The following is a 25,666-nucleotide window of genomic DNA, read 5'->3' on the forward strand; positions in this document are numbered from 1 at the left end:
CGTACTGTTTGCGCACGGCATTGTATATACATAACCATCGAAACTATCAATAAAGAGCAAGAAAAACTGTAAAGATATCCGGTCTCTGCACCGCTTCCATTTTTTTTTTTTTTTTTTTTTTTCAGCAGGCCCGTTACTTTTAGGTTGCATTTACACTGTCGACGCACACATTCCGTACTTGTAACCAGGGATCGGAACTGGTATTTTTTTCGGTCCAGTTCGGGTTCAGGCATATTGGTTCGGTTCGGGTTTTGCTCCGCTGAACCAAATTTATCAGCTTGAACCGGTTCAGGTATATAGCCGAACCCGGTTCGGGTTCGGCTCAGGGAGAACACCCCCACCCCCGCACACACACAAAAAAAAAATCGGTCAGCGGTCGGGACATTTACAGGGATTGGAACCGTTACTTTTTCGGTCCCAGTTTAACCGTTTCATGGGTAGTAATTTTGCTACGCTCACCGTACACGGTTGTAAGAGAAAGGTGTGAGATAACCGTTCAAGGTGAAAAACCTTTCAGGAAAACAGGTGAAAACACAAGACAAGTAATAAACACATTTATTATTTACGTGATATTTTACTGTATTGTACTCTCGTGGTCGTCTGCTGAAAACAAAATGCGAAGTGCTGGAATCTTTTTGGCAGAACCCGGTCAGCGCCCTATGTTGCTGCGGTAACAAACTGGCGCTACAGTCACAAACTTTACTATTTCCAGTTCGGTTCAGGACAAGCAAAAAATTGTTCGGGTTCGGTTCGGGTTCGTCAGAAAATAATGTTTTTTTTTTTCGGTTTCCGGTTCCGGGTCAGTTCCGGTTCCGATCCCTGCTTGTAACCGCTTCGGAACGGATTTGAAAGGATATGTCTCCAGAAGCAAAAAAGAAAAAAAGAAGAACTGAACTTTTATGGCTGCACCGGAACCGTAGCAATAGGAATTTGGACTCTCTAATCCACGACCTTTGCGCTTATCTGATGGGGCGCCTGAAGGGTAGCTGTCTCACAGCGTAAACTGTAGATGAAACAAGCAAGTAAGCTCTGCCAGCGCGGCGTAACCGGTCAGCGCATTTAACTGGTAATCGAGAACAACGATTCCCGCCTCCCTGTTTTACAATTTCTGTGCCTCAGAATAGTTCCTTTCAAGAACACATCGTCAAAAATCGTGACAATACCTAAGGCCGTCTTCATCTACTCAATTCCCGGCCGTTGCTTTTTACCCATTTGCGTCATTACTACAGTTATTTAGCTAACGCATGCTGATTTGTTTTCGATGAAAGAAGGCACTTGGAGGCTTTGTATGTATTTGTCCTTTCTATGTGTTCCAGCCTCAGAACGGCAATTCCCATTATTTGTTTTCCCACGTTATTTGCTACTTGTATGTTGACTGCGCCGTTTGTTTCCTATTTGTTTGCTATCTCCCAAATGGAAACAACGAAACGCGCTCGCACCGCTCTACGAGCTTTTTGCCTTCGCTCTGAAACCGAGACGCTGTGAACCGTAAATGCCTGGAATGGTAGCAGCGAAGCTACACGTTATAAACGGAAAAGCATGATGGACGATATAGTTTGCGCCATGGAGGAAGGAAACACAGGAGCGGCCGTTTCGAACAGATTTCCGTGGGACCCCTCTGGCGGTCGCTCCTGTCAAAACCGCCATTACTTCCTGTCCACCACGTGATCCTCTCTAAAGTTTCGGTTTGGAAACGCTTTGTTGCTAGCGCTGCTTTTCGTGCTTTTATGTTTTTCCAAAGTCACTTACTCTTAAAATGTGAGCACCACTGCGGAAACAACGTTTTGTTAACGTGTTCTTACCGCGGTTGCGGCTGTCGTTCAACAGAAAGCAGCTCTGACACGGGAATAACGTTTCCTTCGTAAGCACGTACTTGACCGGTTGTTTCGTACCCCTGTCTGTGAGAGAGTCATCTGGAATCGTTCCTTTCCAAGCTGGCGCTGTGATACAGCTGCAGATTCAATTGATTTCCTCCATCGTTGTACAAATTTGATTACTGGCATGCTTCACTTTGTGGCACTTCAGCAATAAACACACAAAACGCGGCCACGTCGTCACACAAACATCGCTGCCGCGAATGATGTTTCTAGTCTTGCGTGGTTGTCCTGCAGACCCTGACCGGTCTTGTAGTAGAAGGGTAAACCGAGAGTAAACCTCCGAACACACACAAATAAAGCTGGACGCGCGGCGTTCATCACAATGCAGATACCTCAACTGCAAGGCAATCACGACTCCTGTCGTCTGCTTTGGGAGCTGGCCTGCGCATGCTCTTGGGGTCACGTGAGCGGTCACATGGTAGACAGGAGCATCCCAGAATGCAGTGCGAAGCTGGCACGCCCGTCCCAATGGCAAAAAGTTCGAAGGGCCGCTCCTGTGTTTCCTTCCTCCATGGCATCCGCCGGAAGCTGCCGTTTACGCAATGGTCCAGGGAAAATGGCGGGCGCCCAAACCACGTGATCTCGAAGAGCCACTCACAGCGTCCCCGAGCTGCTGCGCGGGAAAAAAGCTCAGGCCCAGTGCGCATGCGCAGACCGACCTCCTTTCCCAACCTCCTTCCCCTTCTCTGCTCGGGTTTTTCGTCTCTCCTCTCGTCCCCCCTGCCCCCACCCGACTCGTCCGTTGGTTTGTCTTCGGCGCTTGCTGTCTTGCTGTAGAGCAACGATCATGCTGTCCCGAAGCAGACAATCAAAAAGCGATAGTGTATGACAAATCCACTTTATTTGTCCTCGAGAACTGCCTCGAAAAAGCTACAGTACATATCTTTTTACGTCTTGTAACAGGCTTCACTGGAGCTTTAGGTGCTTCGACATCCAAGGGCCGTTCAAAAGCCAATGCTGAGCTATGTGCGTCGTTGTTGCCGGTGGCTGCGGGAGAACTAAAACAAAACAAAAAATATATTGATGATCCGTAACTCTGCACGAAAATCACTGCTATGATAGGCAATCTATATTGATTTCGTATTTGAACACCGAGGCATTTGTCACGAATGTTCTTAGATCACAGTAAATGAACGGCTGCGACGCGCATGAGGGGCAACTAGAATAACCACACATAATTTGATTAACGGCATATCAGAAATGTACAAGTTACGACAATGCACTGCACAATGAAACGCCGCTAACATACCGAGTGACTCGTAAATGTTGTACGTAATACACTTAACGTGATAAACCTGCATTACTTCCTTCAGTCACAAAAAACTAATCAAACTTGTCTTACCGTTCACCTGCAGTACGTCGGAAAGAGTGCAGACTTCCTCTCTGGCGATTTCTGCGTCCTTTGGAAGTGCAGGGATTCCATGCATGTCATGTTCGTCTTCCCGCTGTTGCGATGATGAGGTGGATGTGCCATTCCGTTCTCACATTAGCAGTTCGCCACAACAATCTAAATCTAAAGCATTCAAAACCCTCAAACTACCCCGTAGCGTTTGCGTGCACAACGGTTGCAGTCCAAGAGAACACGCGTGGCCGGACAGACGCGACGTCGTTCTTTCTCCTCCGTTCGACTGCTTCCGTTGAGCGGTTCGCGCGTTCGGATGCTCGCTCCTCAGTCAAATGACTCTCGCCCAATCAGCGCGAAGGAAACTGACGCCAGTTTTTTAGACCAATGAACATCCAAATATTTATACATATAATGCGCAGCCAATGAGAGGTCTTCCGAGCTGGCACGCTAGTGGCGACAATATTTTCGAGGCGGTGCGTTTCGCTTTAGAGCCGGCGGCTGTCCATGGTTTGCGCTGGGTCGTTGGCATAACCAGGCGCCCACAGCTCCCCATAGAGCCCATAGTTTGAGATAATTCAGGCAACACTGGACATACGACCAATGAAAATGCGTCGTGATGCCTAGCAGCCAACCAATCAGCAACATCTCAGTTTGGCTCGGCTTTCGGCCGGCCCTGGCTGCCATTGACTTCTACTGGTTTTCATACCTGGCGCCCGTTATTCCAAAATAACTAAGACATTTTTGATAGGCGAAATACATATTTATTGATGCAACGTATAAACTCAAATGTTTGACTCATATATTCACCGTGCGTACAGGACGTTTCGTTCCTTGAATAGACAGTAACCAAACCAAGTTCGAACTTGCAAAGCACACATACAGTCTACTTCTGGGGGCGAGCGAAGTCCACGAGTGCGTGCGTTTCCAAGATGAACATCTTCTTCTCATTCTGGCGATGCACCGTAGGTCACACAGTCACGGGAAATACTTTTGTCGTACGAACACTCTCTTCTTAGTCACTGTATTTGAAAATGCGACAGCGCTCGAAAGTGTTCCTCAGGCGCCAGCTCACCAAGCACTCCCGTTCCGACCCGGCAAGAATGTCCGTAGGTTGACACTTTATCGGAGATCAGTACATGGCCAGAGTCACTATAGCTCACGAACAAACCCGCGCGTACACTTCCTCTTTGGTCGTTGGGTCAACCGACATCGGCGAGCCGCGGAGACGCAGCGACCTTGCTTGGAGCTGCCCGCCTGGCCGACTGCCCGCGAAAAGTGAGCTGTCAGATATTTCGAAACTTTATCAACCAATCCCGGAGCGCGCATCCTCCTTTGGCCAATGGGCATCCGTCATGATGCCTGACGATGTAATACCACGTGACTGTGACGTGATTTTATTTTTCTACTGCCGCAAATGCGGGGAGCTGTGGAGGCCTGGCATAACGCCGCTCACGAGAAAGACACTCCAAGACGGCGCGGACAGGCGAGGGTCTCCTGCATCCTGCTGAAGGAAACCGGTTTCGAGGAAGGACGGGAGAAGGGAAGCGTCGCCAGTCACACTGTCGCCATCTGCGCGTCATCTGTAGAACTATTTTATTAACGGTCAAATTATTTCGGTATAAAAGTGATATATTCTTGCAAAGTATGATACCTAAAAACCTAAATTTTTGTCGTGACTTTGAACTCCTGCTCCTGAGAAACTTGCAGAGATGAAACGCCCAAGTGAGGATGGCGAGAACTGTCGCGGTGGCGGCGGGAAGAACGAATTGTACCTTTCTGTCTGTGACCCCAGGATTTGTTGCACGATTGCCAGCTCTTTCTGTTATAATCCCGATGGATTTAAGGGTACCGAAGGTAAGCGGAGTGCACTTCACCTTACTGTAATCGCTTTGTAAGTGAAAAGTCCGCTACAGTGTGCTTCACTGGGCACTGTGATGCGTCTGTCCGGCAGAAGGCAGATATTTTTCCTGCTGACGTCGCCATTGTTGCATTCGGGTTGCAAATTTACCTTGTCAGGGGAAGCGCTCCACCAGCAGCTGCACACAGGGTGCATGTGTAGCTTAGACAGACCGCGAAGCGATCATCTGAGATGACCCGATATACCTCAGCGATACTTGCTTGTGACTTAAATCGGAAATGATTAACGTTGCATTGCTCATGCGCGTGGATGTCGGCATGGCAACAAGGGACGCCGCATCTCGCTCTCATGCCGTAGCCCCCGTTGTTTCTTCTTTCTCTCTCACACGCACACACTTTCGTCGCTTTTTTGGAAGAAAATGACAAGTCTTCGAACTGGAGGTTCATCAGGGTTCATCAGGGCGAAAATCCGTAAAGGGGATGACAGCCCTATCTGCTGGCGTTTCGTGATGCAGGGTGTTTGCTCTAACGTGTCCAGAAATTATATTTAAAGCGAGCGATAAAAAAGAAGCAAGGGGTACTTTTCTGCTGCTTGATTAAGAAACAGGCACTGCTTCACTAGTAGCACCTCTTTTTTAGTCAAATAACTGAAAAGTAGCGCTTGTTTCTCTTTTATCGCTCGCTTTAAATAAAATTTATGGACACGTTAGAGCAAACACTCTGTATATTTTTAGATATTTTGGGGAGTGGTGTTGTGAGAGACCATTTGGAGAGTTTGAAGTAGGCCAGGGTTCCATTTGAAATCGGTACGGGTAACTGGGTTCGGGTACGGGTTACGGTAATCACGAACGCCAATGAAACATTACGCGCAAGAGCAGAGTGTGTGAACCAGTGTCCAAGTGCTAGTTTCAGACTTTGGGCGCAGCCTCTTGAACGTTATGTATCAAAGCGTGGATCTGGGTCACAGAAGATGTGCCTTCAGTTCCAGTAGACAAAAAGAAAAAGATGAGTAGTTGAGGAATCAGCGTAGGTTTCATGTGACTGCTTTTATTGACTTCCTTATACTAAACAAATAACTTTGCTCCTCATACGGTGCATTGTGGCAGTTACATTTTTTCCTGTCTTTGCCAAGAGCCTGACTGCATAACCACAGAAATTAATATCTTATAACCCAAAGTTCTAGTCTCAAAAGCACACTACCGACACAGACTAAGCCTCTGAAAGCGCACTAGCTGTACTTTGAACTTTTTTGTGTGTGTTCTTGGGATGTGTTTACTACAACTGTTCTTTCCGTGCTAATTTATTACCGCCACATGTCATTACTGTGTGAGGGGAGAGGCACAAGTATTAATAAATATACATCTCGGTTCGTTATAACTCATAACGGTGCACTTAATTGCTTATCTTGTTTTCTTTCTTTGCAGTTCCTCTTTGACCTTGACTTGTTATAACTGTTGACCAAATCATCGCAGTGGTGATTCTTATCACAACAGCCATCACTGCGTCGAAACGGACAGAGAAGCGATGAAGGAAGTCTAGATTTCTTCTGTACTGCAGTAGAAGGAGTGTCAAGAAAGGCACTGTGTGTCATTCATGAGTTTTGTTAGGGGCCCTAATCGAAATCCAACACAAAACAAAAACTTCTCACTATCGTTCTGAATGCTGCGTTGGGAAGTAAACGTTCTGGCGTCACACCCAAGAGGCTACTACCAGCGTACAGTAACGTAACATTGTTTACCAGTTATTTGGTACTGCTCATTGTCACAGTGGCTTTGTGGGCATTTAAATGTGGCACTTAGTTTCAGCAACAGTCGTACCATTGACCCAATTTCTTCACCAGGATGCTAAGGTGAGGTTTGCTTCACCTTGGTCATTCTTTTATTCCCTCATATTCTATTGTTTCAGCTCGGGTCAGCGAGCAGTGCTTCTGCATGCTGTCACAAATACTGAGTCGAAAGTTGCCGTATAGTAAATCTTTCGTTTCCCTATGTCACGTCATTTTGTGTTTCGCCCGGACAACAGCCCGATAGATGGGATCATGTCAAGGTATTCTGTATTGACCATACAAAAAAGGGATTAGCGGTTGACAGTCTAAGAGCGCAGAGCAATGTTATGGCGCTGTTTTAGCGCATGGTACGTTATTGCATTTGCGTACGTTAGGGATAGCGGTGGTGGTTCCGCGCACGCACAAATCATAAAGAGAGCTTCTTGCATTGCGCAGAACCACCATGTTATTTCCTACGTAAGTAAAAGCGATAGCGTACGATACGGTAAAACTCTCTATAATATGCGATGGTAGTTAGTGATAGTTACGTGTACATAGTGGTCCCAGTTTTTACCAACGTAACAAAAATACGCTACAACAGTTTGTGTCTGCGCATGGGAGAGGGAAAAGTTTGTAGAAACCACGTGATGCAATGTCACAGCGGAGAAATAATAAAGTGGTATTCGTAGAGCGGCGCCAGTCTTCAGAAGGAACTTTGAAATGTTAGCCCCTGACCAATGAGGCCGCTCCACGGGCAATATGGTAGAGAGGGAAACCGGTTAGCTGCGCAGATAGCCGTTCTACTTGCATAGCCTAATAATTTGTGACCACCAACGTGCACAGATTCCCGCACCATTTGAAGGTCATCCGTGTAGATGCGGGCGCAATGATCCCAAGTTCATTGAAGAGAAGTGTTTTGTGTGTTCTCTTCTGGTTCCAGGATTGAACAATGGATGTCACGTTATCACAAAGCACCTTCGCGTGTCCCTTCACCTTTGTCTCGTTGCTGCTGTTGTCATCCGTTGGATGCCATCATACGCCATCCTGGGCTGCAGGCGAAGCAGTATCATCTCATGTACTCCACCAGCCGAAGGGAATGTGGGATATAGTAACTTCGGCCTCACCCGCTGCAGCCTTGAGTACTCTCAGGGACCTGCATAACCTAATGCGTTTTTGTTTCCACAGAGGCAGTGATTAGGAGATATATCATTACTCCTTGCCTTTTCAGTTCTGCAATGAGTGGAGCGAGTAGCTGTGAATGTTTTAAACGTCGGGCGGTCAGTCGTACCGTCATGAACTGTTTTCCTCGTTACGTATCTTAAACAAAATGCAGTATTTCCATTGGAGTCGTTAATTCAGATCATTGTGTTGTTGGTTTTCTATGCATGGTCATTTGTCTGTTACTCTACTTGCAAGTTACTTTACAGACACGCAGGGGTCCCAGCAGCTGTGAGAGCAATGTTTATGTTCACACCATCATTTATTTTGCGTATGCACCGTACGACGCATAAAACCAACTATGATTGCATGAGAACGTCTTGGCTGGAGTTTGTTTCTCTTTGCTCCGAGCTTCCCTGTCGGGGGACACGCTGATCATTCCTAGCCGATCATTCCTAGGAGTTGATATAGGGCTAAATTATATTTGTTTAATTTATATTTTAATTGAATATATCAGGTTATGTACTACCTCCAATATTAATGAGATGAGGGCCATTTATGCACCAAAACTTACCAAGTAAATCGGACGTAAAAATTCGTACGACCCGTTAGCAAACATGCGCAAACATATGGATGAATAACAAGTTATTTCGGTACGTGTTTTTTCTTAAAAACACTGACGATCAGTGAACACAGTGATATACTGTGATGATACAGGAAAGGTTGAAAGGTCGATTTGGAGACTCGTTTTGGATGGGGGACTTCCCCCGGTAGGAGCGCGACTGATTGGACATCACTCAGGAAAAATTATTTGGGCTCAAAAGTCGTCAAGTTTGAAGCTACGCTATCAAGTCTGTTAAACATTCAAAACACGTTATCGAGAAGGCAGGCAACGTAGGCAGCATCTACACTGGAACCATGCGATTCAGTACGTGCAAACTATGCAGTGACAAATAAATCTCTACGTCGATTCCCTTGTTACATTGTAAGCGGAGTTATTAAAAAAGTGTCTTTAAGTGTGTGACGACAATCTCTTCTATTTCCAGGACAGCAAGTCAACAAGTAGTTATTGCTTCTTGCAAGTCATCAATCGTTTACAAGCAAGGAAGAAGTTAGAAATAGTCTCTTCTTCTTATGTTATGTACTTTGATATTTGTGTTGACTGTATCTTTGCACTTTAGTCTGCCTAAACCGGGAAGCCAAATTAAGCTTGTATAGTACACATACAGACACCTTTTTGTCACTGATGCCAGGCCTCAATGCTCAATTCAGTTGTTTGTTTGTTGAACAAATTAAGACTGAGCAAGCTACCTGGTGGGCTGCAGAAAGACGTAGCACTTGCTTGAGTTAGTGGTCTCAGAGTCCACAGTCTTGTGTGTTCCTCAAACCCGAGAAAATGTTACTTCATTCTACTGGTTGTGCACGGTTAAAAGTCTCGACACAAACCAAAGCTACGAGAAGCGCTAGATTTGTTATGGTGCATAAAGTAAAAGTAAGTAAAGTGGGAGTGCGGTAGAGCCAGTCTTGGGAAAGGTTACTTTGAAAAGTAACTAGTTATAGTTGCAATTACCCGAGCCAAAAAGTAGTTAAGTGATAGCTGCAGTTACATCGCGAAAATAGTAACTAGTTAAGTAGTACTAGTTACAAATTACAGTTACTTTCAGAAAATTTAGTAATGAAGATGACGTATCAACTTTTATCGCGGAGTTACTTTTATTACACATATCATCTGTTCATATTGCAGTTAAGGAGCAGTTGCTGCTCGAAGTTCGAATCACTGAGTGCGCCTCTCTTAATTGGGAAAATATCCCGGCCCACGCTGAAAAGCCGCTCAATTGGGGCGCTGGAGGGAATGCCGGTATTATATTTAACGAATATTCTTCTTATAATTGGGAAATCATTCAGGGCAGCTAGGGTGCTGTCTCTGCCTTCTTTCCACCTCTCGAATACCTCTGCCTCCTGTACAGTTCTTCTTTGTCCTGTCCTGATTTTCGTTGTTTCTCTCGCATGTAGTTTTCAGTGGCAGCCTAGGCTCTACCAGGTTTATATTCTTCAAAGATGGCAGTGCTTATTGTTTTGAGAGTAAGGAACTACAGCATAACCGCAGTGGCGGTCAAAAAGTCGTTAAAAAGAGAAAAAGGAAAGAGAAGATAAATGAAGTGTGATGCGAGATGCGCTCCGAAATGGAAAATCCGAGATTTTGAAAAGCAGTAACTATAGTTACTGCAACTAGTTACCCAGGAAAGTACCTAGTTACAGTTAAAAGTTACATTTCCCGTACCAGTAACTAGTTACAGCCAATAGTTACATTTTTTGTAACTAGTTACTTGTAACTAAGTTACTTCCCAAGACTGGGTAGAGCTACGATTGAATTTCATAGACAGCGGTTTATTTGCCGTGACGTCACTATCAACAATTTCCGGCTTTTGTCCCGTGAAGCAATCCATCTACCAATTCCAGGCCAAAAAGTATGCAAATGGTCGTTGTGAGGCTTGTGTTGTGTTTGTGCTTCTGTGTTTAATTGTCTCATCTGATACTACGTTACAGCTTTGTGTCTCCTGTATACCACACCTGTGTTGTCAGCTAGTGCGTGGCAGCTCATGTTTAGCCACTGCGAAAGGAGAACGGGTTTGAACATGCCGTTTGTCTTTGAAGCCTTGATATTGTGACTACAACGCCCTGCTGGTTGCATGTGGTATCTCCACGTAGCTTGCAGCTCTGGTGTCAAAATCAGCAGCTCCAGACTCCCTTTAAGTATCGCTCAGCAAACAAAGAATTGTTCCGATTTTTACGTGTCTGTCTTAGTTGCCCCCTACAAATCGCGGAACGTTTATGACACCGTTTCCCTCGTTAAAGTAGATGAAAGGCAGGAGCAGTTAAACTATGACTCCATATCTTTGTAGTTCTTCGTTTCCCACCTGTGTATATCAGAACTTTTGGTTTCTATTCGCTCTACTCCCTGTGTTTCCGTTGCGTTATGTCTGGATGTTTGGATATGCTAGTGATGTCTTGGCAGGTCATTGTTTACAGGCAAAAGGATAGATAATGTTGTTTACAACGTTCCTGCACTACAAAGTGTCCAGTTGATTTTCTTCTTGCCAGCCACGTGCCGTCACATACAGGGTGTTTTTTTTTTTTAGATTTTGCGGAATTTTTACAAAATAAATTACCTAAAATTTATTAGCTAACTTCATAATTAGGGGATTTTGAGCAAAAGCGAGATAGCAGATTGACAGTCTGTTGTAGTTGCATGCCATTTCACGTTTTACAAATCCTGAAACACGCACGTCCGTTATAATATCCGTCCTCGAATGTTGATATGCAAATGAGCCAAAAGCGCGGCGACCGGGAATACAGCGCTGGTTTCACGTCAGCGGACCACGTGGTTTAGAGCCATGGAGATGATTGGAGTAGGTGCTGCTCAGCTGGCCAGACAAACCGCTTTCCGGCCCAGACGAGCCTCCGTCGGCGAGGATGATGCGCCCCCCAGGCACGCTCTTTCAGTTTCGGCTCATGTACATACCAAAATTCGACTCTCGATATTTCACGACACGCGCTCTTTTCTTGATTTCCTAAAAAATAGAGTGGAATTTTAACGAGGATTGTGGGGGGGGGGGGGGAATATATATTTATTGAATGGACGAGGATTGTGTCCCGTTCTGTTATCTCACTTTTGTTCGAAATTTCGTAATTGAAGAGTTAATTAATAAATTTCGGGTAATCAGTCATCTTCTAGTTATATACTCCCTTCCATTGTTCCCCTCGCTTTAGAAATCAACGCTAAAAACGTTATCTATGCTCCTCTCAGAGCTGTTTACAAACATTATGTAACGGCTACAAAATATCCTGTATACATGCACATGCATGCATGTGTTTGTGTGTGTGCCTTCATGGTACAACGAATTCGAGACATTCTGCCCTCTTTGCACATTTTAGCGGAGGTACCTTAATCCTTCGCCCCCTTCTTGTGCAGAGTTGTCTGCGAAGTGCTCGTTTTCTTATGGTTTGGATATCCCTTGCATGCATTCTTTTTTTGTTTTTTTCATCTAAGGACAATGTGGCCGAACGCGCACAAAGCCAGAAAGGCACGTGCGTCTGCACATTTTTTTTATTACAATTTTATTACAATTTTATTACAACAAAACAGGTTCTCGACGCCAACGCTCATGACCCTCCCTGAAGGAGTTCTTCTCACAGAGTGTAACAGATTCACTGTGATGTATTTGACCTGTGCTCATATAATTGCCATTACAATACCAAGCAGTCTGTCGGGCTGAACACGCATAGAGCTGTGCAAGGCCGTCTGAGGCAGTATCAAGGGAAAAGTGGGTCACTCCTCACAAGTGACCCATTGTAGTGACGAGCAAGCCTGCCTGATATTTTGAAGCTCAAAGGGACTAAGGGAAATTTCTCGAACACATCCTAAAAAGTTTTAGCTAAGAACGGTTTTTCCTGTCGAGAAACTCGCGCAGCAGATGTTTTTCCCGATATAAACGCGCGGTTTTCAACTACGCGCCCTTGAAATCACTTTGGACCTCTCCTCAGCGTTGCTGCTCTCTCTTTCACCTGTACACCCGTGTTCCCGATGCCCCTGCATAGGATTTAAACGCGACTCGCGCAAATTATCGTTCGCTAATAATGGGGCGTACCCTTCCGTGCTGTGCTACGTCAGTGACGTTATCAGGTGAAGCGGTGACAGGGACTATTTTCTCTGCACGGCACCCGTTCGCCGTGTTGCATCGCCAGGCGTATCGACCTCCTTTGTTTAAATTCACTCATGAGAAAGCAGTTCGCTTGCCGAACGTAGAGCATCCGTTATAGGTTCACAAACTCTCTTCTGTAAAGAAAAACTAGGAAAGAATCGTTTCATAGCCACTTTAAGCATATCACACGTAGTTGCTTCACTTGCTGTATATCTTGTGTGTAAAGTTGATGGTCTTAGGCTAATAACTATTGTGGTCAACCTCTGATCCTTAATATTGCTATGCATTTTCATAGCATGTTGACAACTTCTGGGTACTGAGTCATCCAAGTGAATCTTCCGTTTCCAAAGTTACAGATACAAACAAAATAACTTACCATTTTCTAGTTGTTCGAAGTACAGTTTCTCCCTAGATCCCTGTTTAATGTGAGAGTAGCCCATACATGCACGTGCCACATGGCTAAAAGTAATCACGTGCGTGCATAAGGTCAGCTGTGTACCATGCAGGTCTTTTCTGCTTGTATCATCTTGGTCCCAGTTTGCAGGTAATTCAGTATTTTTTACACGCGATGTAGGCAAATATTGAGCTTGTCCCATACTGAAGTTGGCAATATTATGCACTATGCCACTGGATCAAAGTTGACGGTTGAGGTAGTTAGTAGACCTGGTAACTATCAGAAAAGTGGCGCAAGAACAACACATGGGAGAAACAACAAGACGCCGCCGATGTGTTGTTATTTCTCCTCTTGTGGCGTTCTTGCGCTGCTTTTTTATAGTTACCAGTACGCCACTGTGCCTTCCTAAGTTTTCTACAGGCAGATTCTTGCACAGCTTTTTGCAAGTGAACGTAGGCATACCTCTATCTGCAGTATATCAACTGGCAGTTATATGACGCAGGTCGTCCACAGATCCACAGTCATTTACAGCCATTTTAGGGAACTGTAACAGTGCTTGATGTCCCAGGAATTGATATTTTTAACAGCAATGAGCTCTTTGTCTGCCAGCATTATAACGGACATTACCGTTACTTTCCTTCAGAGATCAAGAAAGAGTTGAACGTGCCCGTCATTGTGACATCGGCAAAGAACAAGCCTTTGCTTTTGTACGACGGCTACAGTTATACTGTCCACCGGAGACTCGACTCCAAAGTCACGTGGATTTGTCGAAAAAGAAACGTATGCCATGTACGTCTTCACACGGATAATTCTGGAGGCATTTTGAAGTTCATCCACGAGCATCAACATCCTCGAGATTACGGAGAGGAGGAGGCCTTACACGCGCGATCTAACCTTCGTCTACTCACGGGTGAGTATTTTGTGATCACGTCATCGGTGTGAAGAAACGGAGTCCTGCTGAGCATGCCTGGAACAAGGAGGAGCAGTGCATACCTAGTTTAGGTCCGCGACACGGGTTTCTTCTTGGAGTCTACATATACATAGTAAGATATGTGCACAGTATTGACGTGCGCGAGACTGGATTTAAAATGCGGTATTAAATACCCAAAGTAAAATATAACTAACACGCAGTGCAAGTACTTGGAAATGAAAGTACATAGAATAGATAAAGAAATAGTTCGAGAAGTATTTAATGTGCCAATACGGGATAGAAATTATACGGGCTTGTTTCGTATTATATATCAACCATGCCCGAAGATTCGTAACGGAAAATATAAATGCCGTGAGTGAAAATTACCTGCTCCCACCAATTTTTGAGGGAAGCCCCAAAATTAAATGGATTTGGATTCTCCAAGAGGAAGTGACGTTATCGAAAGTTGGAGTGGGGGCGTCTTCGCTCATCGGTCATCATTCAGAGTTGGAATCATTGGAATCATTCAAAGTCTGCCAGCAGCTGAGGTAAGAAGCATGGAGGAAGGAAACACAAGCAGCGGCTCTTCCCTCCAGACTAGCGTAGCCACCCTCTAGCGGTCGCTCGAGTCAAAATCGTCATTACGTCCTCTCCACCATGTGATCCTCTCTAAAGTTTCTGTTTTCCAAGGCTTTGTTTCTCGCGCTGCTCTCCGTGTGATTTTGCTTTTCAAAAGGCACTTATTGTGAAACTGTGAGCACCATCGTAGAAACGACGTATGGTAATTTGTTCCTGTCCCGGCTGCGGCTCTCGTTGAACTGAAAGCAGCTCCGTCGCAGGAACACGTTTTATTCGTCAGTAAACGATTAGTTGTTTTAATCGCCTGTGTGTGTCCGAGTCATCTTGAATCGTTTGTTTGGGACCTGGCACTGCGCCGCAGATTTATTTCATATCCTCTGTTGTTTTACAATCTGATTAATGGTGTTCTGGGTACAACATTCTTTGCCACTTAATCAAGAAATGTACATACGTTGGAAGTCATCGTTGCCGCACGTGATGTTTCCGGTACTCCTTTTGCGTTCTGCACACTGTGACTGGTCTTCTAATAGAAGAGTAAACACGCGTTCAACATAACACCGCCATCTGAACTGTAGCACAACTACAATCCGCGTCGTCTGCCTTGGTAGCGTCGTGCTGTCTGGAGGGTCACGTGAACGGTCGCGTGGTAGACAGGAGTATCCCAGAATGCAATGCGAAGGCGGCTACGCTCGTCTTGATGGAAAACTGTCGAAGCCCCGGCCACTCCTGCGTTTCCTTCCTCCATCGTAAACGGCGAGACACATGTACGACAAAATGCGTCGTGCGACGAGTGGCACAGTTTCGTGTCACGACCTGTCGCATGCTGCATTCGCAGACACATGGACGGCAACATCCCTACGACATGTCGCTCTGAACCGCCGTGTTGCTGGAACAGCGCGGCCAGAGATACATTCGCTTACGCTCTGTTTAACATACCGAAATTTGCTCACGTAATAAAACACAGTAAACGAGAACAATTCATCCCTTATTTCATCTGTCTTTCAAGGCGCAACACGACGAAATCAGCTTCTGTTTGCATTCAGAACGCACCCTGTCCGACTTTTTTTCTCAGAGCCACCTACATTTACCAAGGAGGCAGCATCATTGGCTGCTTGGTTCGTGACGTCACAACACCACGCACGACAACCCGCCAATATCCAAGCAGTTTTGTCGCGCTGCGACGTGTCGTAGAGAGCTGCTGCGAGGCCTATTTCGCAGGAATCCGTCCCAGGATGCTTTGCGTTGCGACGCGCCGCACGACACGCCGCACATTTAGTCGTACATGTGTCTGGGCCTTAAGAGGAGACCGAAATCCGCTTTCAGGGAGGAATATTGCCAGACGCATTCCAAATTGCGCATCCTATGACGTCAAAACTAGAAAATAATTTTATTATATTTTGGCTTCCCACAGGGAAACAATATTTTGAAAGACTACCTCTGTGAGACACGTGTATTGCAATGACGTAAATTCTGTAAAATTCGGAATACACGATATTTAACCCATATTGGCACTGCCAGATACACAGAGTAACGACCATAGTGCACATTGCAACGATACTTGGTCCAGCAATGTAAAGTGAAACCTTCGGAGCGCAATAGAGCCCGCTTACAGGGTGGTCACGAAGATGTGGCCGAATAAAGCGGGATGCTAAAGATACTTATGTTATGGCGAAGAAATGATGGAACGGAAAACAAAATGAGAGGTGGAAGGAAGCGATGGAACATTTGGAAATATGAATGAAGGTAGCCAAGGAGCGCCAAAGAAGAACTGGAGAGTTGACGAAAATGTGAATCAGGTACCGCTCGGGCAAAGGTGACTGATTGGGAGCGCCGACACCCGAAATTCAAGAGGTTACTGTCATGACAGGTGTCAAACACCTTGCGGGTGAGCCAATAGGAAATGAGGAAGAGAAACTTAGCATCCCTAGGACAACTAGGGTCATGAGATACGCCATAGTGATCTGTATATAGATCAATTTCGCCCGGTTGAGGGTTCTTCAAAGGACACTGAACTTACCAGCGTACAAACCCCAATAGTTCACGACCCCCATCGTACACAACATGTTTGAGCGACTTGTACCATACTGTCATGCTGACGATGTCGTCGGTCGTATTCGGTGAGATAGACAGACGGAGGCTGGAGAAAATACCCAGGAAGAGATTATTCAATTGCGTCGTATTTGCTATCACCACACTGGTGTCGGTTATGACAGGTAACTGAAAGCGCGCGTCGGGAGAACGCCTACCAGGTCACGAATCAAAATGCATATCAGCTGGGAGACTAATCTCTTTGTAGTTTCCGGCAGTAGTGTGCTTACGTTTTGCCTAACAAGCGACCACACTTACAGTGATGTGTTTTTCCTGATACCACAGAAACTCACCTTCCAACAGCAGAGATCGTAAAGAGCACTGTCGAGAAACTGTCAGAAGCCGCAAGTGCCGCCTTGCCCTGTCTTGACTCTTTGAGGCGTACTGTACGACGACGACGGCGTATACAGCAGCAACAGCGGGAGCAGGAGGAGCAAGTGCAAATAACGGTAGATACAATCAAGTAAGTGCCATGTTTATGTGACATCTAAGTGTTCGTTAAGACTGCAATCGCGAACAGGGAAAAACAGCGCGAAAACCTGGACGGACAAAAGAGAAAGGTGCACACAGCACAGCGCTCGTTCTGTGTACGTTTCTCTTACCACCGTCCAGTTTCTCGGGCTGTTTTTTCCCTGTTGAAGATGTACCAACTTGCCCAGTTTAAGGTTATGGGTACGTAACCTTGAAGAGTACGTTGCCAGGTTAAGGTTACGTCACTGCCTTAACTGACTGTGCCTTTTACAGCGATTGCTGTATAGGGGAACTACTTCTCAAGGACGGCGTCGCTGACGTTATTCGGCGCACCGTTGGATGGCGTAGCACGAAATCGGAGAGCACATGAGAAAAAAAAAGAAAAAGCGGCAGTCTATCACACCCTATGGGGCGGCCACGAAGCGTGTGTACTTCTGCAGATAGTGAGTGCAGGGCGCGCCGTTGCAGAACGCAAACGGCATTAGCACATCGAATGGACAAGCAGTCACACGCGCACAGGGGGGTCAATTAAGCTGCCGTTAAATCAGCGTCAAACAGCGGAAGCTGCCATCTTTTGGAACGCAGTTGCCAGACCCGGAAACTCAAAGTTTTTTTTTTTTTTTTGTATTGCGCACTTGCGCCGTCCGTGAAGTAGTGAAGGTTCTTTACATGGGGATTGTCTGATCTTATTCTGCGTGTGAGCTCTGTCTGAAAGGTATAGACCGCGGCATTGTCGTGCCGTAAACAATCTGATATCATAGCCAATGTACGGTGGCGCAGGTTCATATCACCAGGGAAGCGGCTGTAACATACCATCGGTTGAATGATGGCCTGTCCTTGATCAAAATAGAAAGATTGCGGAGCGTAATGTACGATAGAACTCTATTTTTCGGCAAAATCTATTAGGATGACACCTTCTTCAGGAGGATGGGAATCTTTTAGATTCCGATTCCGTAGTGGTGGTGTTTCAGTGATTCCAATTTATGCGTCGAGAGATCGACAAAGTCGTCACGACAGAATCTTTTCTGTCAGCCAGACAGCAATAAAACGTAGGACACGTATACTCACGTGGCGTTGGGAACTGCATCCCATAGAGGAGGTTTGTAGCTAAAGCCGCTATCTCCAAAGGTTCCCATGTTACCATGTCTTTGCCTTTTACAAACACAATACACCGATGGCATATTCCAAGTTGACCAACGTGTAGAGTCTGCGGCATGCTGCCACCTGCACTGCAGGCTACTGTCTCCAAAAGCAGGGAACTGTCAATGGAGGACCAGGAAAACAACCCTTTTCCACTGATAAATTTTCAACCTTGCAGACTACGTATATGATGCACGCAACTATACGACGTCATCCTGTGTTCCTTGCGCATACTGGGGTATTGAACAGGACCATTTATTTGCGTTGCAGACGTTTTGCTTTTGAACAACTCGTATGAAAATGATAACAAGAAGGTGTAAATAAAAGTGTTTTCGCTCTGCTATATGTTTCGATCGGGCTTGTAATGCAAAGTATCCACTCGCGTTGCTATACTGGTGGAGGCAGTTTCCTTTCCTGTCCCGACATTGGTAGTAGATTGTGAATGCACTAGACCAGTGTCCACAAATCCAAATTATCAGTTTTGGCGTCGTGCGACAAGCAGCGGCGTATTTGAGCTGTCACGTTGCAGCGCGCCTGGCCCGTGATGTTCACCAACGCACTCCCTCTGCAGGAGAGTATTCGCGTGCCTCCGCGTAGTAGTTTTTTTTTTTTTTTTTCGCTTATCAAAAAGTACCTCTTTAGTTTTTCTATATGTTTTGACTGGGGGTTTCCTTTACCCAATGCATATCAAATTACTGTCCTATGACGACTGTCTCCTTTTCAAAATTCACCGTGAAAACGTCAAAGTTCGCGAAAATCGTAAGGTTTAAGGTGTGATATGGCAAAAACTACGGCATTGGGGGCTTTGAAAACCAGCTGGCTTGTGGAATGGGTCCTCGTGAACGGCCGCAAAGTTTTCAAGAATTCCAGCTGTTACCCAAAGTATATTTAAAAAATCGCAAAGTCGCAAGAAAAAGCGCCGTTAGCCGGGGCGTTTTAGGGCACGAAAAGTTGAAAGTTTCCAAAAATTGGTTCTTCAGCACACTTTCCGAACCCAGTCGTCTCTTTCAGCACCATAATTATGCGTGTAACGTGAGCGATACACCCGCCCAATTATTTCAAACATACTATGGTTTTCGTGCTTACCGAAAACTTTGACCCCGCGCAAAATGCTGAAGCGTCAGCTCAGCCGAATTCCGAAGCCGCGGAATGAACCTGAAGGACTTGTCTCTCAAGCGTCAGCCCACTTTTGATTGCCTTTGTGCAGAGCATGTACAAAGGCTCTGGATAAACCGAAGAGAAGTGCTCACACCAAAGAATAGTTACAATGTAGACTGACAGTACCCCTTTTTGGACTCCAAAAACTAAAACAACGAAATGCTGACACCAGTAGAGGGGGGGGGGGAAATGGTGAAAGTCAGGGGTACTGGTTAATTTGGGTCTTTTCGGTGCAAAGATGAACTGAGACTGAGATAATTTGGCCAGGCTTCTGTTCGACTTAGCAGGGAAACCCCTGTCCTACTTCCGCGATAGGGAGGTGTCCGACGTAGAATTTCGTCCCCATGTATTTTCAATGGGAGTCTGCCGGTGCAATGAAATCTTGTCCAACATTGCGAGTTGTCAGAGGTAGGGAAGTGTCCGATTTATTGGAATTATGTCCGACATAGGTAGGGAGGTGTCCGGCGAGAGGGCTGCCGCCTTACTCATTTCATGAGTCGAAAATTTAGGCATTGTTCAAAGTCAGCAGTTACGAATTGTGCCGGGTACAGGCAAGGAAAATACCCAGCCGCCTTTGTCACCGACCAGATCACCAATAATGAGGATAAAGTCCAATGGGGGCTTTTAAACATGAATTACTTCTGCATTACTGTTTACTTTGCCCATGGTTATTCAGTTATATTATACATAATGCTCAGATATCTCGACGACTGAGCAATTTGGAAGAATTTTTAATTACTATCACCGATTTATTGGAATGATTTATTGGAAAATGCTGAACACACAACGTTTACCACCTAAGTTGTCCTGTGAGCTTCCCTGATCATACGCATCTTTCGCATATCGTACTCATATTTCGGTCGGGTCAGGACTTTGATTGTCGATTCCTGTGAACCACGCGCCGGAGCCCTGTGCATTGCTTCGTCCTTGGAAGGGGTATCGCCGGTGTCCAACGGCATGTGTGGCGCCGTGCTCGTGAACAACAGAAAAAGCGAAAGAAAAAGAGAGGCTGGAGTTCACAGGGGCCGGTTTAACTTCTACGATGTCTACGACTATTCGATGCAATACAATGGGATAGTATAGGACTATCTGCATCATTTATGACCTGTTGTGACTATTTCCTTGTTGATGGCTCTAAATTAACTTTTCATGACTCTGCATTTTATGTGCTACTACGGGTTAGTATGGGCCTACCTGCATGATTTACGACTTGCTATAACTATTTCCTTATTTAGAACTATAAATTGACTTTGATGAATGCGGCTTCTCCATGACCTATTGTGAATTAGTATAATAGCCCTGTCACATACAGGGATAATTTTGTGTCATTTTCGTGTGCTGCGCCCGTCCCAAGCGAATGCCACTTTCACTAAACTCTGATGGCAATGGCGAAAGATGAGAATGAACGGCGGCATGCGTGCTCCACAATTCTGTCATAAGAGTGTTTGTCTTCGATATGGAAACACCTTCCGCAAATCTTCTTCCAATGTTAACAAAATTGGCTTCGAATATGTGCCACAGCGAATATGGCCGCGGGAGATCGCAACATCGCCAAGTCTTCACTGGTTCCTAACGATAGTAACTACATTTGCTTCTCGCAATGTGCTAAGTGTCTTCCCACCTCGCCTATTCCCATTTCGCCTAATGCTTTTTAGCGGATTATCTCGCAATCCCTTAAAGGGTTTACCAACTTCCAACTCAAGAGGGTCCCATTTGGCCTAATGTATGCTGCAGACAGCCCCACTTCGCCTTCTGATCCGTGTCACGTGATGAAAGAAGGCGGTCCACTGGCGTGCTGCCAAAAGTCACTTTCCCATCTTCACATAACTTCACAACCTTGTTGGTTTTACTCAAGCATAGCATCGCGTTACATGCATTTTTTAGTACTTCCTGAAAAGTAAATGCGAGAAATTTGCTATTCTTTTTCCGGGAAGTCAAAGTTAATTACGCATCTCTACATAACTTTATGCCTTTGCTATTTCTATTCAAGCGTGCTGTCAAAAGGCACTTTACTTCTTATATTTCCTATCTGTGTGCTAAACCAATGAGGTCTGTCACAGATCACGTGCAAAGGGGCCATGTCACGACCACCTGTTTGGTCACGGCGCACCCTTCGCTGTGCCTTTGTGTTCCCTCTGCCGTTTTCACGAGTGGAGTTTACTTTCTTTCTTTCTTTCTTTTATTTGTTTATTCTTTCTGTTTTTTTGTTTGTTTTTTAAGTAAGCAAAAATCCAAAAATCTGCCTCTTTTTTTTTTTTTTCATTCCAAGTTCAATTCCCTGAGCCGAACGAAAAACCTGTATCCTTCCTAGCGATTTTGCAAAGTGGTAGCAGGCTGCAGGTACATTTCCGTGACCAGTCTGTACGGAAACTTTCCCTTTTTTACGTTAAACATTCATCCATCCATCCATTCATGAATCAACGAAAACGTTTTACTCGATAATAATCGATTCATTTTATTATTAGTGGTATCGCACACACCTTCGTTTGCAAATGTAAAGGGTCCTTGTTTCGGACGACGTAAGGTTGTCGTCGGACGAGCGCATTCATTTCTTGTAGACGTCACTATCGAGGCGGGGCATGTAAGTAACGCCCACTTGTCAACAGTCCCGTTTCGCCTAATGAGATTGCACAGCAGTCCCATTTTGCCTAACGCTAGTCACCTCTCCGTCCTCTTTGAACCGATAATCCGGGTTAGGCGAAATGGGATGTAACCATGTGCTATACTGTACTTATATCAAATAAGCGAGCTGTTAAAAATGCTTCACTACTTCCGTGTTAACATGTACAAGTTGACGGCGATGAAACTCCCCATTCGTCATCTTAAACTAATATTGTTGTTGTTTTGTTTAAGAATATTGTGATGCCAGGCCTTATTGCTTTTCGTCCATATTTTACCCGTACGTCAAAGCCGCACTCGATCCGCCTAAATGAAGTGAAGTGAGTTTGGGAAACTCACTGAATTGATAGTATATTGACATATTCATATTCTTCTTCATTGCCCTCACTACCCAACCTTTCCGAACCACACTCTCCGAGTCTCTTCATCAGCTGGACTCTCGCCCTTTCTCCCTATCGAAATTGCTTGGTCCCTGGCCCAATCCAGCACAGCAACGATCTGCGGTCAAAGCTCTTTTGACATTTCTGGACACCATCGGACTTCGATCGTTATTGTGAAGGGGCTCGTTATTTTATTCCCCATTTTCCCACCAGCAATGGGGTAGAGTATCGCCTGTGGCGATGAACCTCCCCACTCTCCAAGGTCGAAAATAAAGTTGTTGTTGACATATTCATAGACCATTGGGTACGTTGCTCCAAATCAGAACACGATGTATTTGCTATGAGAAAAAAGGGCATGTCGATACCAACCCAACACGATGATGTAGATTACGCTCGTGTATATGACAACTGAGAGACGACTAGTGAGGTTCTCAAGATGTACGATATTTTACAAATGAGGCAACTTTGCGATTTTATATCTCATCAAAGGCAAACCTGAGAATCTTAGAAACTCAAGATGCAATACAATCCACCCCTTACAATATGTGAAAAAACATTCAGCCGAATATGTCAAATAGTTACAAAGATACGTGGCGTCAAACTTGGTAGGAAGCGCAATGGTCGAAATGCCCACATCTGAATGATACTTCATTAAAAAAATATCCACCAATTATTTTCAACTCCTTTCTGTGCCAATACGCCTCCTAGGGACAGGGCTTCAATATATGTTTGAAAGAAAAAAATGGGGAGGTCGACGGGACCACCCTGCCTGATTCAGCGTGAAATCACCCTCTTCGCTGTGAAACTTTCAGTGCAGGTTCAACATCGATGCAAAAAACTGTCTTTTACATGAGATAAGTAGGGATGACTTATCGCAACTACTTTAATCGTTCCACGAGGGACCGATCTTCTACGCGAAATTGTCCTGTCTCTTACTCTCATGGTACTTTTTAAATGCTTTATCTATCTATCTGTTGCCCGATCAGTATTGGCACTTGGCATTGTTCTTGCCCCTTGTGTGTCCCTTTCTTTCTTTGTTTTTCTTTCTCGTGTGGCTCATGTGTGGCAGCTTTGTATCTCCACATGTAATCCCCCTCTCCACTATATAATACAACATTGTGGAGCGGTAGGGTATTCCAGTGCCTATAGGCACTGGAATACTCTAGATCTCTCTCTGGAATACTCTACGGATCCACTAGGTCCAAGCCGAGGCCGCCAACAACATTGTGGCAAGGTTCGAAAAAGCTGCCTAATACAGTTAATACTGGAATAAAGTTAAAATTGGACGGTTTGGTACCTCATTCTAACATCGAGAAAAACCCCAGTGTAAAGGGGCAACTTGCTGTGCGACAGAATGGCTCATTATTTTTGTGTTTACTTCTCCCCGCACGTACCGATGCTCTTCTTTCATGTGGTTCCTCCGTTCGTTCATTCCGGATATCATTAAAATGTAGTAAGGTGTAGGTAGTAAAGTAAATTTAGTAGTGTGGATAATGTCCCCAAAATTTATGCGAGCTACTCATACGCAACCTTGTCTTCCGCACGGCGGCCATCGTTGTGTCCACTTCTTGGAAAACGCGCCCAGTCGCGCGCGAATATCTTTTCTATCGGTTTCTCCGAGGTCACACGCACGCGCGCGCGTACTGAAAACGTCGGGTGGTTGATGTGTCATAATAAAAGGGCCAAAATCTCTCAGTGCCGGGATGAAAGAACAAGGGACGAAACGAGAAGCTAGTTGTCAGAAGTCAGTGCAGTTCTTTGTCGCCTCTCGTTTCGTACGTTGTTCTTTCAACCCGGCACTGTTGTTAGTAAAGTATTAGTAAGATGTTGTTGTAAAGATGTTGTTGTTGTTATTCATCCCGGCACTGAGGGGTTATGCAGTCCTCCGCTATGGACGCTAAACATGGTGTGCCGTGTGCCGAGCTTTCGTTAGCATTCGTCTGCTGAACTGAGTTTCGTTTTATGCTGAGCGCACGCTGAGAACCGTCATGTGGGCACAATTAATCCACAGACCAGCCACTGTGGTGTCGCTCATTTTCGTAGTTGCCTTGTGACGTAAAGCCACGAATTATTGTTAGGAACACGAACTCAGTGACTAAAGTACGATAATGACCTTTCAAACCTGCATCTTCAAACAAACTGTACAAAGAGAGTAACACGACAGTAAGTGTCTTCACACAGACGATGGCCCAAGTATGCCGTGTGATTCCAGAGGCTGCATACAGGCGGGGGTGGCCCAGTAGGACATGTATGCAGGCGCGATCCTGAACGTCACTTGTGCTTACGATTTCAGTCCCTTTTTGGTTATTACATGCAGTTGGACATCGTAGTATTCTGAAAACAACTACTAACCTTCATTCCTCTCATGTACTTTAGGGTTGAACCGCAGAGCCCATGAAGGATCACCTGCAAAAATCGGTGGCACTCACAACATCTGCGTCACGACATATTATGGATGGAACAGCACAAGTGGACGAGTGGTCAGGTTGACCAGCCGTACTGTCTCTCACCATTGCTTATTACTGTCTGTGCTCAAATGAGCAATGTTCCTCACGACCTTTCATATCAGTACACCTTCACGAGTGGCTTCTTGACATTAATATATGTAAATTAGCGTAATAATGATAAACACACAAGATACACAAGAGGAATAATAAACAAAAGACCTTCCATTTCGCTGGTACCACCGTTATGTTTAGCATTGTTTTGCGAATCTCAGCAGTTGTTGAATTATGGAGTAGGAGGCACCTGGCAGCTCAACTGGTGTAATGGACTTTTAGGTAAGACATTCCTCGAATATGAGGTGAAAAAAAGGAGATAACGCGCGCCAATGAAGAGTTGACGCTACCTTCTCCTCCTCATATTCTCTACATGTACAAAAACTGTCTCGCACAGAATATGCAACTCTTTATGTCAGGTCTTTATTTATTCTGACGAGATTTTTCGAGTTTTATCATACACAGGTTCGTCTGTAGAAGGTCGCTTGTTCTCGCGGTAGGGGGTCGAGAGATTCCACAGCATAGATGGCGATAGAAATAACTGGGGGCAAAGCCTGGTCTGGGCCAGTGTAACGACATTCTTCTTTTTCACGGAGGCCTGCGGCGAGGATTCCAAAACGAAACCTGTAGGTCTCCAACGATGTACTTGTAGAGTTGGTTGTAGCGCTGCTTTGATGGTGCCTGGGTGTCGAAACCGGTCCGGTCGATTGAACGAAATTCTTCA

General features: G+C 45.3%; 1 protein-coding gene and 1 long non-coding RNA gene across 7 annotated transcripts; one reads left to right on the forward strand and one right to left on the reverse strand.

The window, feature by feature from the left end:
- Positions 1–2,699: 2,699 nt before the first annotated feature.
- Positions 2,700–3,263, reverse strand: LOC135371653 (uncharacterized). The gene is made up of 2 exons (XR_010415677.1): positions 3,220–3,263; positions 2,700–2,875 (listed from the first exon to the last, which is right to left on the reverse strand). It is a non-coding gene; the product is annotated as an uncharacterized LOC135371653 (long non-coding RNA).
- A 1,527-nt stretch (positions 3,264–4,790) lies between these two features.
- LOC135371678 (uncharacterized) lies at positions 4,791–25,125 on the forward strand. Of its 6 annotated transcripts, XM_064605657.1 has the most exons (8): positions 4,791–5,076; positions 6,504–6,798; positions 6,879–6,928; positions 6,985–7,125; positions 9,049–9,113; positions 13,743–14,009; positions 16,962–17,139; positions 24,821–25,125. In XM_064605657.1, the coding sequence occupies exons 4-8, from the start codon at positions 7,067–7,069 to the stop codon at positions 24,840–24,842; spliced, it is 591 nt and encodes a 196-aa protein (XP_064461727.1). In that variant the 5' UTR covers positions 4,791–5,076; positions 6,504–6,798; positions 6,879–6,928; positions 6,985–7,066; the 3' UTR covers positions 24,843–25,125. The 6 variants fall into 6 exon arrangements, with proteins under 6 accessions (XP_064461727.1, XP_064461725.1, XP_064461726.1 ...); XM_064605655.1 differs by having other exon boundaries at positions 6,504–6,928; XM_064605656.1 differs by having other exon boundaries at positions 6,879–7,125.
- Positions 25,126–25,666: the final 541 nt, after the last annotated feature.

Source organism: Ornithodoros turicata, unplaced genomic scaffold, assembly GCF_037126465.1.
Source record: "Ornithodoros turicata isolate Travis unplaced genomic scaffold, ASM3712646v1 Chromosome12, whole genome shotgun sequence".
Taxonomy (NCBI): domain Eukaryota; kingdom Metazoa; phylum Arthropoda; class Arachnida; order Ixodida; family Argasidae; genus Ornithodoros; species Ornithodoros turicata.